The sequence below is a fragment of the Salmo salar genome, chromosome ssa23, assembly GCF_905237065.1.
Source record: "Salmo salar chromosome ssa23, Ssal_v3.1, whole genome shotgun sequence".
Classification (NCBI taxonomy): domain Eukaryota; kingdom Metazoa; phylum Chordata; class Actinopteri; order Salmoniformes; family Salmonidae; genus Salmo; species Salmo salar.
This window is the reverse complement of record NC_059464.1, coordinates 31,818,586-31,831,948: the sequence shown is the minus strand read 5'-3', so window position 1 is coordinate 31,831,948 and position 13,363 is coordinate 31,818,586. Positions and strand designations below refer to the sequence as shown.

Below are 13,363 nucleotides of genomic sequence, written 5' to 3'. Positions count from 1 at the left end.
TCGACTTGCCAAAACTATAGTTTGTTAACAAGAAATTTGTGGAGTGGTTGAAAAAGGAGTTTTAATGACTCCAACCTAAGTGTATGTAAACTTCCGACTTCAACTGTACTTCTTATTGTTGTTGCATTGTTGAGGAGGAACCTGCAAGTAAGCATTTAGTTAGACGGTGTATACCACATGTATCTTGTACATATGACTAATAAGACTTGAAATTGGGTGGTAAAGCAGAAACAGAGTGGGACTTAGTAGGGCTGGATCTTCATATGTAAATCTATTAACTTTGTTTGCATGTCGAGTGATTTCTGCACAGTTCATATTGTGGTTGAGGTCACGGACTTCTGTCACAACTGTTTGCTTTCTTTTCTCTTTCTTTCCGTCTCTCAGGCTCTGTATGAGCTGGTGAAATGCAGCTTTAATGCAGAGGAGGCACTGAGACGAATGCGCTTTAATGTGAAAGTATTCAGCGGTAAGACCATCCACGACACATTTATTACTGCTATATAGTAGGTAATATGTCATCTTACTGCAACATATTACTCGTGACAACAACTTTTTTGATTTTATTAGGATCTCCTATAGTCCTCATTTGGACTAATCTTTCAAGAGTCTATTAACTCATATCAATGACTCATTAATGGCACCAAATTATTATGATTATTTTTATATTTTTGGTATTTTACCCTTTTCTCCCCAATTTCGTGATAAACAATTGCGATCCAATCATGACCTTGTCTCATTGCTGCACACTCAACGGGCTCGGGAGAGGCAAAGGTCGATTCATGCGGCCTCCGATAACATTGCCCGCCAAATAGCGCTTCTTAACACCCGCCCGCTTAACCCGGAAGCCAGCTGCACCAATGTGTCGGAGGAAACACTGTTCAACTGACGACCAGAGTCAGCCTGCAGGCGCCAGGCCCGCCACAAGGAGTCGCTAGAGCGCGATGAGCCAAGTAAACCCTCCCCTGGCCAAACCCTCCCCTAACCCGGACGACGCTGGGCCAATTGTGCGCCTCCCTATGGGACTCCCGGTCACGGCTGGTTGTGACAGCCTGGGATCAAACCCAGGTCTGTAGTGACAGCTCAAGCACCGTGATGCAGTACCTTACACCGCTGCGCCACTCGTGAGGCCGGCATCTAATTATTCATTGGAATTTCATATTTGAGGACAGAGAGTGAAGCACCCACCATCACTGTAGAGTCTTCTTAAGCAATAAGGCCTGAGGGGGTGTGGTATATAACCAATGTACCACGGCTAAAGCAGTTCTTATGCACGGCACAACGTGGAGTGCCTGGACACAGCCCTTAGCCGTGGTATATTGGCCATATATCACAAACCCTAGAGGTGCCTTATTGCTATTATCAACTGGTTACCAACATAATTAGAGCAGTACAAATAAATGTTTTGTCATACACGTGGTATACGGTCTGATATACCACGGCTGTCAGCCAATCAGCATCCAGGGCTCAAACTACCCAGTTTCTAAAACTCAATAACCACCCCTGTGTGTTAATTCTCTACAGCTGTTCTCTACAAACATTTTGTGTGGGACCGTGGAACTTCTATGGTTTCTTTGGAACTTAATCTTTGCTTTCCCTTGGAAATTTAATTATTTGATAGACCCACCACAAACCCATGTTACCAACAGCTTAAAATACACATATCTTGGCCTAGGTCAAATATTTAAGCTAACTCCCAGGGCTTGTAATCGTATTCATGTCAGCAGTCCTACTCTGAAAACCTTTTTGAATCTAGTGCCGGGACGATACCAGTATCGTGATACTCGTTAGTGTTGTGGAAAGAAAACAACACGAAGCGGGTGTAACTTCTTTAGGAAAACAGCCCTAATTTTGGAAACAAACATCATTATGTTGTCATCCAGAATCATATGAATTTATATTCCAGTTTCTAGCACATAATATTTTACATACAGCAGGTTTTAAAGGACCAAAGAGTTAGTTCTGCTTCGTTATTGCGATATTGGTATCGTGCTAGGCCTACTGTCATCTTGACTAACGCTACAAATAGTTTTGATCCTGAATTTCTGCCACACACATCCAAGCTGGGAGTGTAGTAAAGCTGGGAGTGTAGTAAAGCCCTGCATGGGCATTCATTGTAAGCCCGAGCCTGTTAGTAAATCCATTAGCTGCTCTTCTCTGTCTGTCACACGCTCCCTGCGCGCAGCTCGCTCTGCTCATGGCTCTCGTGAGTCTGTGAGTATCCATAGCAATGGCTCAGCCTGGGCTGCTCTGCTCAATGAAGAGTCATGAGAGAGCAGTTCGCCGTTACCTACTTTTTGTCACTCTAAACTCAGACAACTCAAGGAACATTTATTATTTTCTGCTAAATAATGTCTCCTGTTTTATATTTGATGAGGTTGAAGCACTTCTGACACCATGTTATGATCTTAGTCTGATATGACTGTACTGCGTAGCAGAGCACAAGCAAACAGCCCCTACCTGGCCTTTAACCCAATGTGTAATGTCGGGGGTCAGGTAGCAGAGCTCTAGAGTGTAGGTTAAAATGTAGCCTATTGTGCCCTCTCCAGTGTAGGCTGACAAATCTACCAACTTATGTTTGTTGCCTATGTTTTAGGCTTAATGTGAGTTTGATTCATTGGCTTGCAGTATTATAATATACACTATATATACAAAAGTATGTGGACACCCCTTCAAATTAGTGGATTCGGCTATTTCAGCCACACCCGTTGCTGACAGGTGTATAAAATCGAGCACACAGCCATGCAATATCCATAGACAAACATTACCCGTAGAATGGCCTTACTGAAGACCTCAGTGACTTTCAACGTGCCACTGTCATAGGATGCCACCTTTCCAACAAGTCAGTTCGTCAAATTTCTGCCCTGCTAGAGCTGCCGCGGTCAACTGTAAGTGCTGTTTTTGTGAAGTGGAAACGTCCAGGAGCAACAACGGCTCAGCGGCGAAGTGGTATGCCACACATGCGCACAGAACAGGACCGCAGAGTGCTAAAGAGCCTACCGCGTAAAAAAAACTTGTCCTCGGTTGCAACACACTACCGAGTTCCAAACTACCTCTGTAAGCATGAAATTAAATGGGTTTACATGGCCGAGCAGCTGCACACAAGCCTAAGATCACCATGTGCAATGCCAAGCGTCGGCTGGAGTGGTGTAAAGCTCGCCGCCATTGGACTCTGGAGCAGTAGAAACACGTTCTCTGGAGTGATGAATCACGCCTCGCCATATGGCAATCCGACGGACAAATCTGGGTTTGGCGGATGCCAGGAGAACGCTACCTGCAGAAATGGTTTGTCAAGATCGGTGTGGAAGGACTTGACTGGCCTTCACAGTGCCCTGACCTCAACCCCATCGAACACCTTTGTAATGAATTGGAACGCCGACTGTAAGCCAGGCCTCATCGCCCAGCATCAATGCCCAACCTCATAATGCTCGTGTGGCTGAATGGAAGCAAGTCCCCGCAGCAATGTTCCAACATCTAGTGCAAAGCCTTCCCAGAAGAGTGGAGGCTGTTATAGCAGCAAAGGGGGGACCAACTCTATATTAATGCCCATGATTTTGGAATGAGATGTTCGACGAGCAGGTGTTCATATACTTTTGGTAATTTAGTGTAGCTAGATAATGGAAATCAAGCATTCAGAGGAGTTTGTTAGATTTTGTTTTTAATTTAACCTTTATTTAACTAGGCAAGTCAGTTAAGAACAAATTCTTACTTACAATGATGGCCTACCCCGACCAAACCCGGACGACGCGAGGCCAGTTGTGCGCCGCCCACTGCGGTGGTCTAAGTGTGAATGGTGAATGGATTAATAGTAATCATCTTGACGTGGTTAGCTCCTGTAATATGACTCCAAAACAATTAATTTAAGTCTGTTCAGAGACAACTGCTGTTGTCTTCTGTGCAGAGGAGCTGTGTGCCTGGAGCGAGGAGGAATGTCGAAACTTTGAACATGGCTATCGAGTTCATGGGAAGAACTTCCACCTCATTCAGGCCAATAAGGTGAGCAGCACAGAAACTACCAACGTCAGGTTTGGGACGAACCTGATTTGCCACAAAGTTGAAATTCTCTTTTTTTTAAGTAATGGCCAAGACTGGCATAACCTGAGGTGTGCCTGTGCAAACCTGCTTGTCTCCATTGATCAGACAAGAAACTCACTGATTCATACCATAGCAAACAGCAAACCACACTGTGTTTATATGTCAGGTACGCACGCGTTCGGTGGGTGAGTGTGTGGAGTATTACTACATGTGGAAGAAGTCGGATCGCCACGAGTACTTCACTCAGCAGACCACTAAGCTGGGCCGCAAGAAGTACAGTCTGCAGTCAGGGAGCATGTGAGTAGCACTGCAGATATGACCCTGTCTAGACCTGAGAGTCGAGCCCCATTTCAATGCCAGCTGAGTTGGCAAATACTACCATCAAGTTGAGTAAAGTTTTAGAATTGCAGGCACTATTATGACACTACCATCTAGTTGTTGTTGTCATGATCGTCTCCTTAGCCTGGCATCATTCCCAGAATAATAGCTTATTTAAATAGAGCGCAGGAAAAGGAAATCCTGACACTGGACACAGTGGACACATTTTAATACCAGGTGTAGACGCACTGTACTGTGATGGGAATGTAATAGGATCATCTTGATCGGAATAAATAACAGGTGTGGAGAAGCAGAAGTAGTGTATCTCAATATAACATCCCCATTGTCATTGTTTTCAGACTCGAGATGTTTGATATGTTTAGCTGATATCATGCTGGGAGTCCTGGGTCGTGTTCAGTACTCATAACAATAACAAAATAGTTTAAATCTGAGAATGGAAATTAGTTTTCTTCTTGGACAAGTTCAGGTGTAGTTGGAACGGTTTTTCCTTCATAAGCCGTTTCCTTCTGTTTTGTGTTTTCCAGGGAGGATGGAGAGCAGGATGGAGAGGTTGGGGAGATGGAGGGGTGCTCCCAGATTCAGCCCTCCTCACATCCACCAGGCATAGACCTGGACAAGCAAGGTAACCCCTTCCCTGGTTACCCCATAGCCCCAGCCCTGGACCCTGCCCTTAGCCTTAGCCCCTTCTCTAGCCCCAGTCCTATAACACAGCCCTGGACCCTGCCCTTAGCCTTAGCCCCTTCTCTAGCCCCAGTCCTATAACACAGCCCTGGACCCTGCCCTTAGCCTTAGCCCCTTCTCTAGCCCCAGTCCTATAACACAGCCCTGGACCCTGCCCTTAGCCTTAGCCCCTTCTCTAGCCCCAGTCCTATAACACAGCCCTGGACCCTGCCCTTAGCCTTAGCCCCTTCTCTAGCCCCAGTCCTATAACACAGCCCTGGACCCTGCCCTTAGCCTTAGCCCCTTCTCTAGCCCCAGTCCTATAACACAGCCCTGGACCCTGCCCTTAGCCTTAGCCCCTTCTCTAGCCCCAGTCCTATAACACAGCCCTGGACCCTGCCCTTAGCCTTAGCCCCTTCTCTAGCCCCAGTCCTATAACACAGCCCTGGACCCTGCCCTTAGCCTTAGCCCCTTCTCTAGCCCCAGTCCTATAACACAGCCCTGGACCCTGCCCTTAGCCTTAGCCCCTTCTCTAGCCCCAGTCCTATAACACAGCCCTGGACCCTGCCCTTAGCCTTAGCCCCTTCTCTAGCCCCAGTCCTATAACACAGCCCTGGACCCTGCCCTTAGCCTTAGTCCCTTCTCTAGCCCCAGTCCTATAACACAGCCCTGGACCCTGCCCTTAGCCTTAGTCCCTTCTCTAGCCCCAGTCCTATAACACAGCCCTGGACCCTGCCCTTAGCCTTAGTCCCTTCTCTAGCCCCAGTCCTATAACACAGCCCTGGACCCTGCCCTTAGCCTTAGCCCCTTCTCTAGCCCCAGTCCTATAACACAGCCCTGGACCCTGCCCTTAGCCTTAGTCCCTTCTCTAGCCCCAGTCCTATAACACAGCCCTGGACCCTGCCCTTAGCCTTAGCCCCTTCTCTAGCCCCAGTCCTATAACACAGCCCTGGACCCTGCCCTTAGCCTTAGTCCCTTCTCTAGCCCCAGTCCTATAACACAGCCCTGGACCCTGCCCTTAGCCTTAGCCCCTTCTCTAGCCCCAGTCCTATAACACAGCCCTGGCCTTGATCCCTGCCCCAGAGCATTCAAGTTTCGAGTTTATTCGCCATGTGCACAGGATACAAAAGGTGTACAGTACAGTGCAATTCTTACCTTGAGCGCTCTTTCCCAACAATGCAGTGATGATAATAGAGAGAAAAATAGAACAAAGCATTTAAAAAAACATGTTTGTAAAAAAATGTATAAAATGAAACAAACACTACAGCTTGTTTTAAGACTGAGGTCATAAGAGTTAGCTGGATCCATAAGTAATAGTCATACATGCCATCCACCCTCTCACCATTTCATATCCACCCCACTCTTTGTCTTATTATTATTTGTCTTGATTACATTGTTTGCCTCAATTTGATGTGTTGTATTCATGAACATATGATTTGAAGCATTTTGATGTATTGTTTTATCCCACCGGTGTGCATCTGTGTTTTCCCATTGGTTTGTGTGTTTTCCTGTGGTGTTTCTACCTTTGTGTTGGCATGGCGTTCCAGAGGAGGAGGGCCGTCCCCGTCGCAGACGAACGCCCCGCTTTCTCTTAAAGCCCTGAGCTCACTGCACACAGGCCACTCTAACCAGGCAGGGACACCAGGTAAAGACTCTAACCAGGCAGGGCCACCAGGTAAAGACTAACCAGGCAGGGCCACCAGGTAAAGACTAACCAGGCAGGGCCACCAGGTAAAGACTCTAACCAGGCAGGGCCACCAGGTAAAGACTCTAACCAGGCAGGGCCACCAGGTAAAGACTCTAACCAGGCAGGGCCACCAGGTAAAGACTAACCAGGCAGGGCCACCAGGTAAAGACTCTAACCAGGCAGGGCCACCAGGTAAAGGCTAACCAGGCAGGGCCACCAGGTGAAGATTGACCAGGCCGAGCCACCAGGTAAAGACTCAAACTGTGCCTGACTTACAGTGAGGGAAAAAAGTATTTTATCCCCTCCTGATTTTGTACGTTTGCCCACTGACAAAGAAATGATCAGTCTATAATTTTAATGGTAGGTTTATTTGAACAGTGAGAGACAGAATAACAACAACAAAAATCCAGAAAAACGCATGTCAAAAATGTTATAAATTGATTTGCATTTTAATGAGGGAAATAAGTATTTGATCCCTCTGCAAAACATGACTTAGTACTTGGTGGCAAAACCCTTGTTGGCAATCAGAGGTCAGACGTTTCTTGTAGTTGGCCACCAGGTTTGCACACATCTCAGGAGGGATTTTGTCCCACTCCTCTTTGCAGATCTTCTCCAAGTCATTAAGGTTTTGAGGCTGACGTTTGGCAACTCGAACCTTCAGCTCCCTCCACAGATTTTCTATGGGATTAAGGTCTGGAGACTGGCTAGGCCACTCCAGGACCTTAATGTGCTTCTTCTTGAGCCACTCCTTTGTTGCCTTGGCCTTGTGTTTTGGGTCATTGTCATGCTGGAATACCCATCCACGACCCATTTTCAATGCCCTGGCTGAGGGAAGGAGGTTCTCACCCAAGATGTGATGGTACATGGCCCCGTCCATCGTCCCTTTGATGCGGTGAAGTTGGATCAACTACTTTTTCCCCTCACTGTACCTAGCACATACTCCCCACTGGAGTCCTGGGTGCACAGTGTTTAATAGGCAGTCAGATTCAACCAGTTTACACAAAATGTTTTTATTTCCTGTAAGGGTGAGAGAAAAAAATATACAGTATCACAGGAACCACTCACTTACAGTGCCTTCAAAACATCCTCATCCTTTTATCCGCAACAAGTCAGTTTGATGGGAAAACACCTCTGGTGGGAAATTGCTCAATTCATTTCAATGCAGATTTTATAATATTCACCAATTGGATGAATACCTAACTAGTAAGGGGAGAAAAGGGAACCACTGCCCAATGTCAGTAGCTGGGTTTCCATCCAATTGGTAGCTGTATTCCATGTGAATGTAAAAAATATGCAGAAAAAAAAGAAAAGCATTTTCCCACCAGAGACGTGTTTCCCTCAAACTGACTTGTTGCGGATAAAAACCTGGGTGTGATGACATATTGCACATACAGTGCATTTGGAAGATATTCCGACTCCTTGACTTTTTCTAAATTTTGTTAAATTACAGCCTTATTTCAAATGGATTAAATCATTTTAGAAACAGGTTTTTACAAATGTTTGCAAATGTATACAAAAAAATCTTAAATATCACATTTACAGAAGTATTCAAACCCTTTACTCAGTACTTTGTTGAAGAGTCTTTGGCAGCGATTACAGACTTGAGTCTTCTTAGGTATGACGCTACAAGCTTGGTACACCTGTATTTGGGGAGTTTCTCCCATTCTTTTCTGCAGATCCTCTCAAGCTCTGTCAGGTTGGATGGGGAGCGTCGATGCACAGCTATTTTCAGGTCTCTCCAGAGATGTTAGATCGGGTTCAAGTTCGGGCTCTGGCTGGGCCACTCAAGGACATTCAGAGACTTGTCCCAAATCCACTCCTGCTTTGTCTTGGCTGTTCTTAGGGTCGTTGTCCTGTTGGAAGGTGAACCTTCATAAGTTACATAACAAAATGTAGATTACATTTTATTTTTTATTCAATAGATTTTTTTCCTCATCAATCTACACATTTATCAATTTTAGAATAAAGCTGTAACGTAACAAAATGTGTAAAAAATCAAGTGGTCTGAATACTTTCCGAATGCACTGTATATACAAAAGTAGTGGATTCTGTTATTTCAGGCACACCAGTTGCTGACAGGTGTATAAAATCGAGCACACAGCCATGCAATCTCCATTGACCAACATTGGCAGTAGAATGGCCTTACTGAAGAGCTCAGTGACTTTCAACGTGGTGCGAAGTGGTAGACCACACAAGCTCACAGAATGGGACTGCCATGTGCTGAAGCGCGTAGCTCGTAAAATTAATCTGTCCTCGGTTGCAACACTCACTACCGAGTTCCAAACTGCCTCTGGATGCGACATCAGCACAATAACTGTTAGTCGGGAGCTTCATGAAATGGGTTTCCATGGCCGAGCATCCGGACACAAGCCTAAGATCACCATGCGCAATGCCAAGCGTTGGCTGGAGTGGTGTAAAACTCGCCACCATTGGACCCTGGACTAGTGGAAACGCGTTCTCTGGACTGATGAATCACGCTTCACCATTTGGCAGTCCGACAGATGAATCTGGGTTTGGCGGATGCCAGGAGAACGCTATCTGCCCCAATTCATATTGCAAATGGTACAGTTTGGTAGAGGAGGAATATTGATCTGGGGCTGTTTTTTCATGGTTCGGGCTAGACCCATTAGTTCCAGAGAAGGGAAATCTTAACACTACAGCATACAATGACATTCTAGACGATTCTGTGCTTCCAAATTTGTGGCAACAGTTTGGGGAAGGCCCTCTCCAGTTTCAGCATGACAATATCTCCGTGCACAAAGTGAGGTCCATACAGAAATGGTTTGGCGAGATCGGTGTGGAAGAACTTGACTGGCCTGCACAGAGCCCTGGCCTCAACCCCATCGAACACCTTTGAGATGAATCAAATCAAAGTTTATTTGTCACGTGCGCCAAATACAACAGGTGTAGACCTTACAGTGAAATGCTTACTTAAAGGCTCTAACCAACAGTGCAAAAAAGGTATTAGGTAAACAATAGGTCAGTAAAAAAAGGCTATAACAGTAGCGAGGCTATATACAGGCACCGGTTAGTCGGGCTGATTGAGGTAGTATGTACATGTAGATATGGTTAAAGTGACTATGCATATATGATAAACAGAGAGTAGCAGTGGCGTAAAAGAGGGGTTCGAACGCCGACTGTGAGCCAGGCCTCATTGCCCGACCTCTCTATTGCTCTTGTGGCTGAATGGAAGCAAGTCCCCTCAGCAATGTTCCAACATCTAGTGGAAAGCCTTCCCAGAAGAGTGGAGGCTGTTATAGCAGTAAAAGGGGGACCAACTTCATATTAATTCCCATGATTTTGGAATGAGATGTTCGTTCGAGCAGGTGTCCACATACTTTTGGTCATGTAGTGTATTTCATTTTCAAGAAATCTGCTAACATTTCTAAAAACATGTTTTCACTTTGTCATTATATGGTATTGTGTCTAGATGGTTGAGGATTTTTTTTAAATGAAGTTCATAACTTATTTCATCTCCCTATTAACTGATTTTCCACGTTGTGGTGGTAGTACAACGTAACATTTGCGCATAAATGCGTTTCCACCGCAATTGTCGCATAATCTATTTCACAGACAAACATATTATCCACCCTTGTCTAGCGTATTTTGTTTTGTCGACATTGGGAAATTTTACACAGCAAATGTGCTGTTTCCATCAGGCCGGTCAAGAGTTTTCTTTTTAATGCGTCAGGTAATTAATCAGCATGAAATGGTTGGATGGAAACCTGTTCGTGCCACATATGCTCTGTCTGTTACCGTTGAGGTAGTGATTGTTCCAGTCTCGCTTTAGTAATTCTTCTCTGCTTGTCTAGATGCTGAGATGGGGATGGAGGTGTTGGAGCTGTGTGGCGCTCCTTGCCCCAGCCCACTGAGGGAGCAGCTGTTCAGCCACTTCTCTCCACTCCCCCCTCTGGAGGACCTGCAGCAGGAGCCCTCTCTGAACTGTTCCAGCCCGGGCCACTGTACCACCTCGCCCCCTGCCCAGCTCCACCTCTCCTCACTGCCCTGCTGCAGCTCCCCGTGCACCCAAGCGGAGCCTCCTCTCCTGGGTTCTGGCTTCTACCAGCTGCAGCTGGGGCCTTTCCTTCCAGACGGTCTGTCCATGGGGCCAGAGGATGGGGCATCCCAGGGGTTGCAGGTAGACTTCTCCCTGCCCTCCATCCCCCAGACCTCACCCGCCATTGCCCCCTCAGTCTCCGCCACTTCTGACTTTGGGGCCATCAGCAGTTACCTGTGTCCCTCAGCCCTGTGCCCCCCTCCCGTCCAGCACCCCCGCTCTCTCACACAGTAAGGGGAGGAAGAAGGGTGTCTTTACTCTGGAGAACATTCCAATAACACCTGGGTTGTCTGTACTTCTAATTATTGCCTGTTGAAGTAACTTGGACCAGAGCTTACTCATGTGTTGGTGTGAAACTCCCCAGGAGAGAAACTATGTTTTTAACGGGGAGATGGGCATACCTGTATCATAGTGTTTACTAGGGAGGACTCCTACTGCATATAAGCACAATGGCTTACCTACCTGTCTGTTCTGGAAGGCCAGTCGTTCTACAGGGATGTTCCCAGTTCTTAGAGAATTCTTAGGTAATGTTGGTACTGGAAAAGCGGGTGGGCTTGTTGATAGCTCCAAGGCCAAAGCAATTATCCTGATGTTCTTTGCAGTGGCCTCCTCATCTTCCAGAGTAGAATTAGAGACAGATATAACATCCCTCACTGATTTCCCAACATTTACTGGGAACAATGAGCAGCAGACAGACAGCATGACCTGGATGCCATATTATAGTAGTATGTCCACAAGAGATGTTCCCCCTCTATCAGATCTGATAAGGCTGTTTCTATGAGCAGTGTTCAGTATGACTCTTCACCACTCTGACTGTGGACCTCTTAGGTAGGATCAGCCTCCCTGGTTCACTGTGGTTCCACCTCTCTTGAACATCCACAACTGAAACTGAAGGTTTTGTATACAGTCTATTTAAAAGGAAAGATCTGTATAACAATACCATGAAACAATGCTTTTGAGATTGTCACAATGTTTTTATTTCTTTTCGTTGTTGTTCAGAAATGTCTTGGAAGGTTTGCAATAAGAAACCAGAGTTTGCGATGGGAGTACTTTTGTGTTCTTTCTAGTTTATGTTGACATTTGAAAGGTCTTGTACAGAACCAAACTCTCACAATTGCCTGACAACCATGGTAGGCACGTTAGCCTGTGTTTTGCGCATTATTGTACATGTTACTGTAGGTAAGTCACTGAATACACAATTACTCAGGTTTTGTAGCCTCTGGCTTCTTCCATGTATCTCAACTCCTGTTGTGTGATTAAGTGTTGGATATTACCCTGAATCACACATGCAACCTTGGGGGTAACAGCCATTGAAAAAGCCCAGTGGCATTGAAGGACATCAACCCAAAACGTGTGTGTTCAGAAGGATGCAATATTAAGAATGTTGCAGATGGAGAATGTGATATATAGCTAGCTATACAGTCCCCAGGTTTCAGTGATGCTCTACAGTATTCTGCCACTAGAGGGATCTCAGCTGTCACATAGTCTGAAGAGAGCCTGCCTGCTTCACAACCCCTGCTCAGGTGGGCCGGAGAGAATACGTCCCCTGTGCTCTCTGCCCTGACAGCAGGAAAACGGCATGTCTTTATTTATTGTTATAGGTGGGGTCATCCTCTACTCCCTGCTCGGACCTAAGCTGTTCTAGATCTGTGTTTTCTTCAACCGTTTACAGGAGGTTCTGGATGTTGACTATCGGGGAAGGAAAGGGAGTAGAAACACAGCTTTTGTTTATTATTTTTTAGCATTTATATCGTACTGCTTCTGTTGGTTTGTAATTATAATTATTATATTTTGTAAAAAAACTTTAAAAAATAACCTATTAAAAATACACGTTGACAATGAAAGTCATTGCACATACACACTCACACACACTTTTTTTACTATCGAAGTGGGGATCAAAAAATGTATACCGATTCAAAATCCTATTTTCCCTAAACCCCTAACCCTAAACACAACCCTAACTCCTAACACTAATCTTAATGCCTAACACGGAACCCAAACTGGCTGTGCGTGTGCGCCATCGTGCATAAATGTATTTTGTCCCCCCACACCAAACATGATCACAACACGCAGGTTAAAATATCAAACAAACTCTGAACCAATTACATTAATTTGGGGACAGGTCGAAAAGCATTAAACATTTATGGCAATTTAGCTAGCTAGCTTGCACTTGCTAGCTAATTTGTTCTATTTAGCTAGCTTGCTGTTGCTAGCTAATTTGTACCTGTGATATAAACACCGAGTTGGTATTTTGCCTGACAAGCACAAGGTCCTCTACTCCGACAATTAATCCACACATAAAACAGTCAACCGAATCGTTTCTAGTCATCTCTCCTAGGCTTTTTCTTCTCTTGACTTTATATTGCGATTGGCAACTTTCACAAATTAGGTGCATTACCGCCACTGACCTCGTTCGTCTTTCAGTCACCCACGTGGGTATAACCAATGAGGAGATGGCACGTGGGTACCTGCTTCTATAAACCAATGAGGAGATGGGAGAGGCAGGACTTGCAGCGCGATGCGAGCAGTGTAGTCAGCCTGTAACCCCAATTGTAACCCTAAATCTAACCACAGGAGGCTGCTGAGGG

General features: G+C 45.6%; 1 protein-coding gene across 2 annotated transcripts in view; it reads left to right on the top strand.

The window, feature by feature from the left end:
- Positions 1 to 11,821, top strand: part of LOC106584411 (mesoderm induction early response protein 2) — a 30,061-nt gene extending 18,240 nt beyond the window's left edge. Inside the window, exons 8-13 of one of the 2 annotated variants that reach the window (XM_014169707.2) lie at positions 385 to 466; positions 3,899 to 3,993; positions 4,199 to 4,329; positions 4,896 to 4,993; positions 6,581 to 6,676; positions 10,531 to 11,821. In XM_014169707.2, the coding sequence (XP_014025182.1) occupies positions 385 to 466; positions 3,899 to 3,993; positions 4,199 to 4,329; positions 4,896 to 4,993; positions 6,581 to 6,676; positions 10,531 to 11,009 (981 nt within the window). In that variant the 3' untranslated portion in view covers positions 11,010 to 11,821. The remainder of the gene's footprint in view (positions 1 to 384; positions 467 to 3,898; positions 3,994 to 4,198; positions 4,330 to 4,895; positions 4,994 to 6,580; positions 6,677 to 10,530) is intronic. The other variant, XM_045706237.1, reaches the window with a different exon arrangement.
- The last annotated feature ends 1,542 nt before the right edge of the window (positions 11,822 to 13,363 follow it).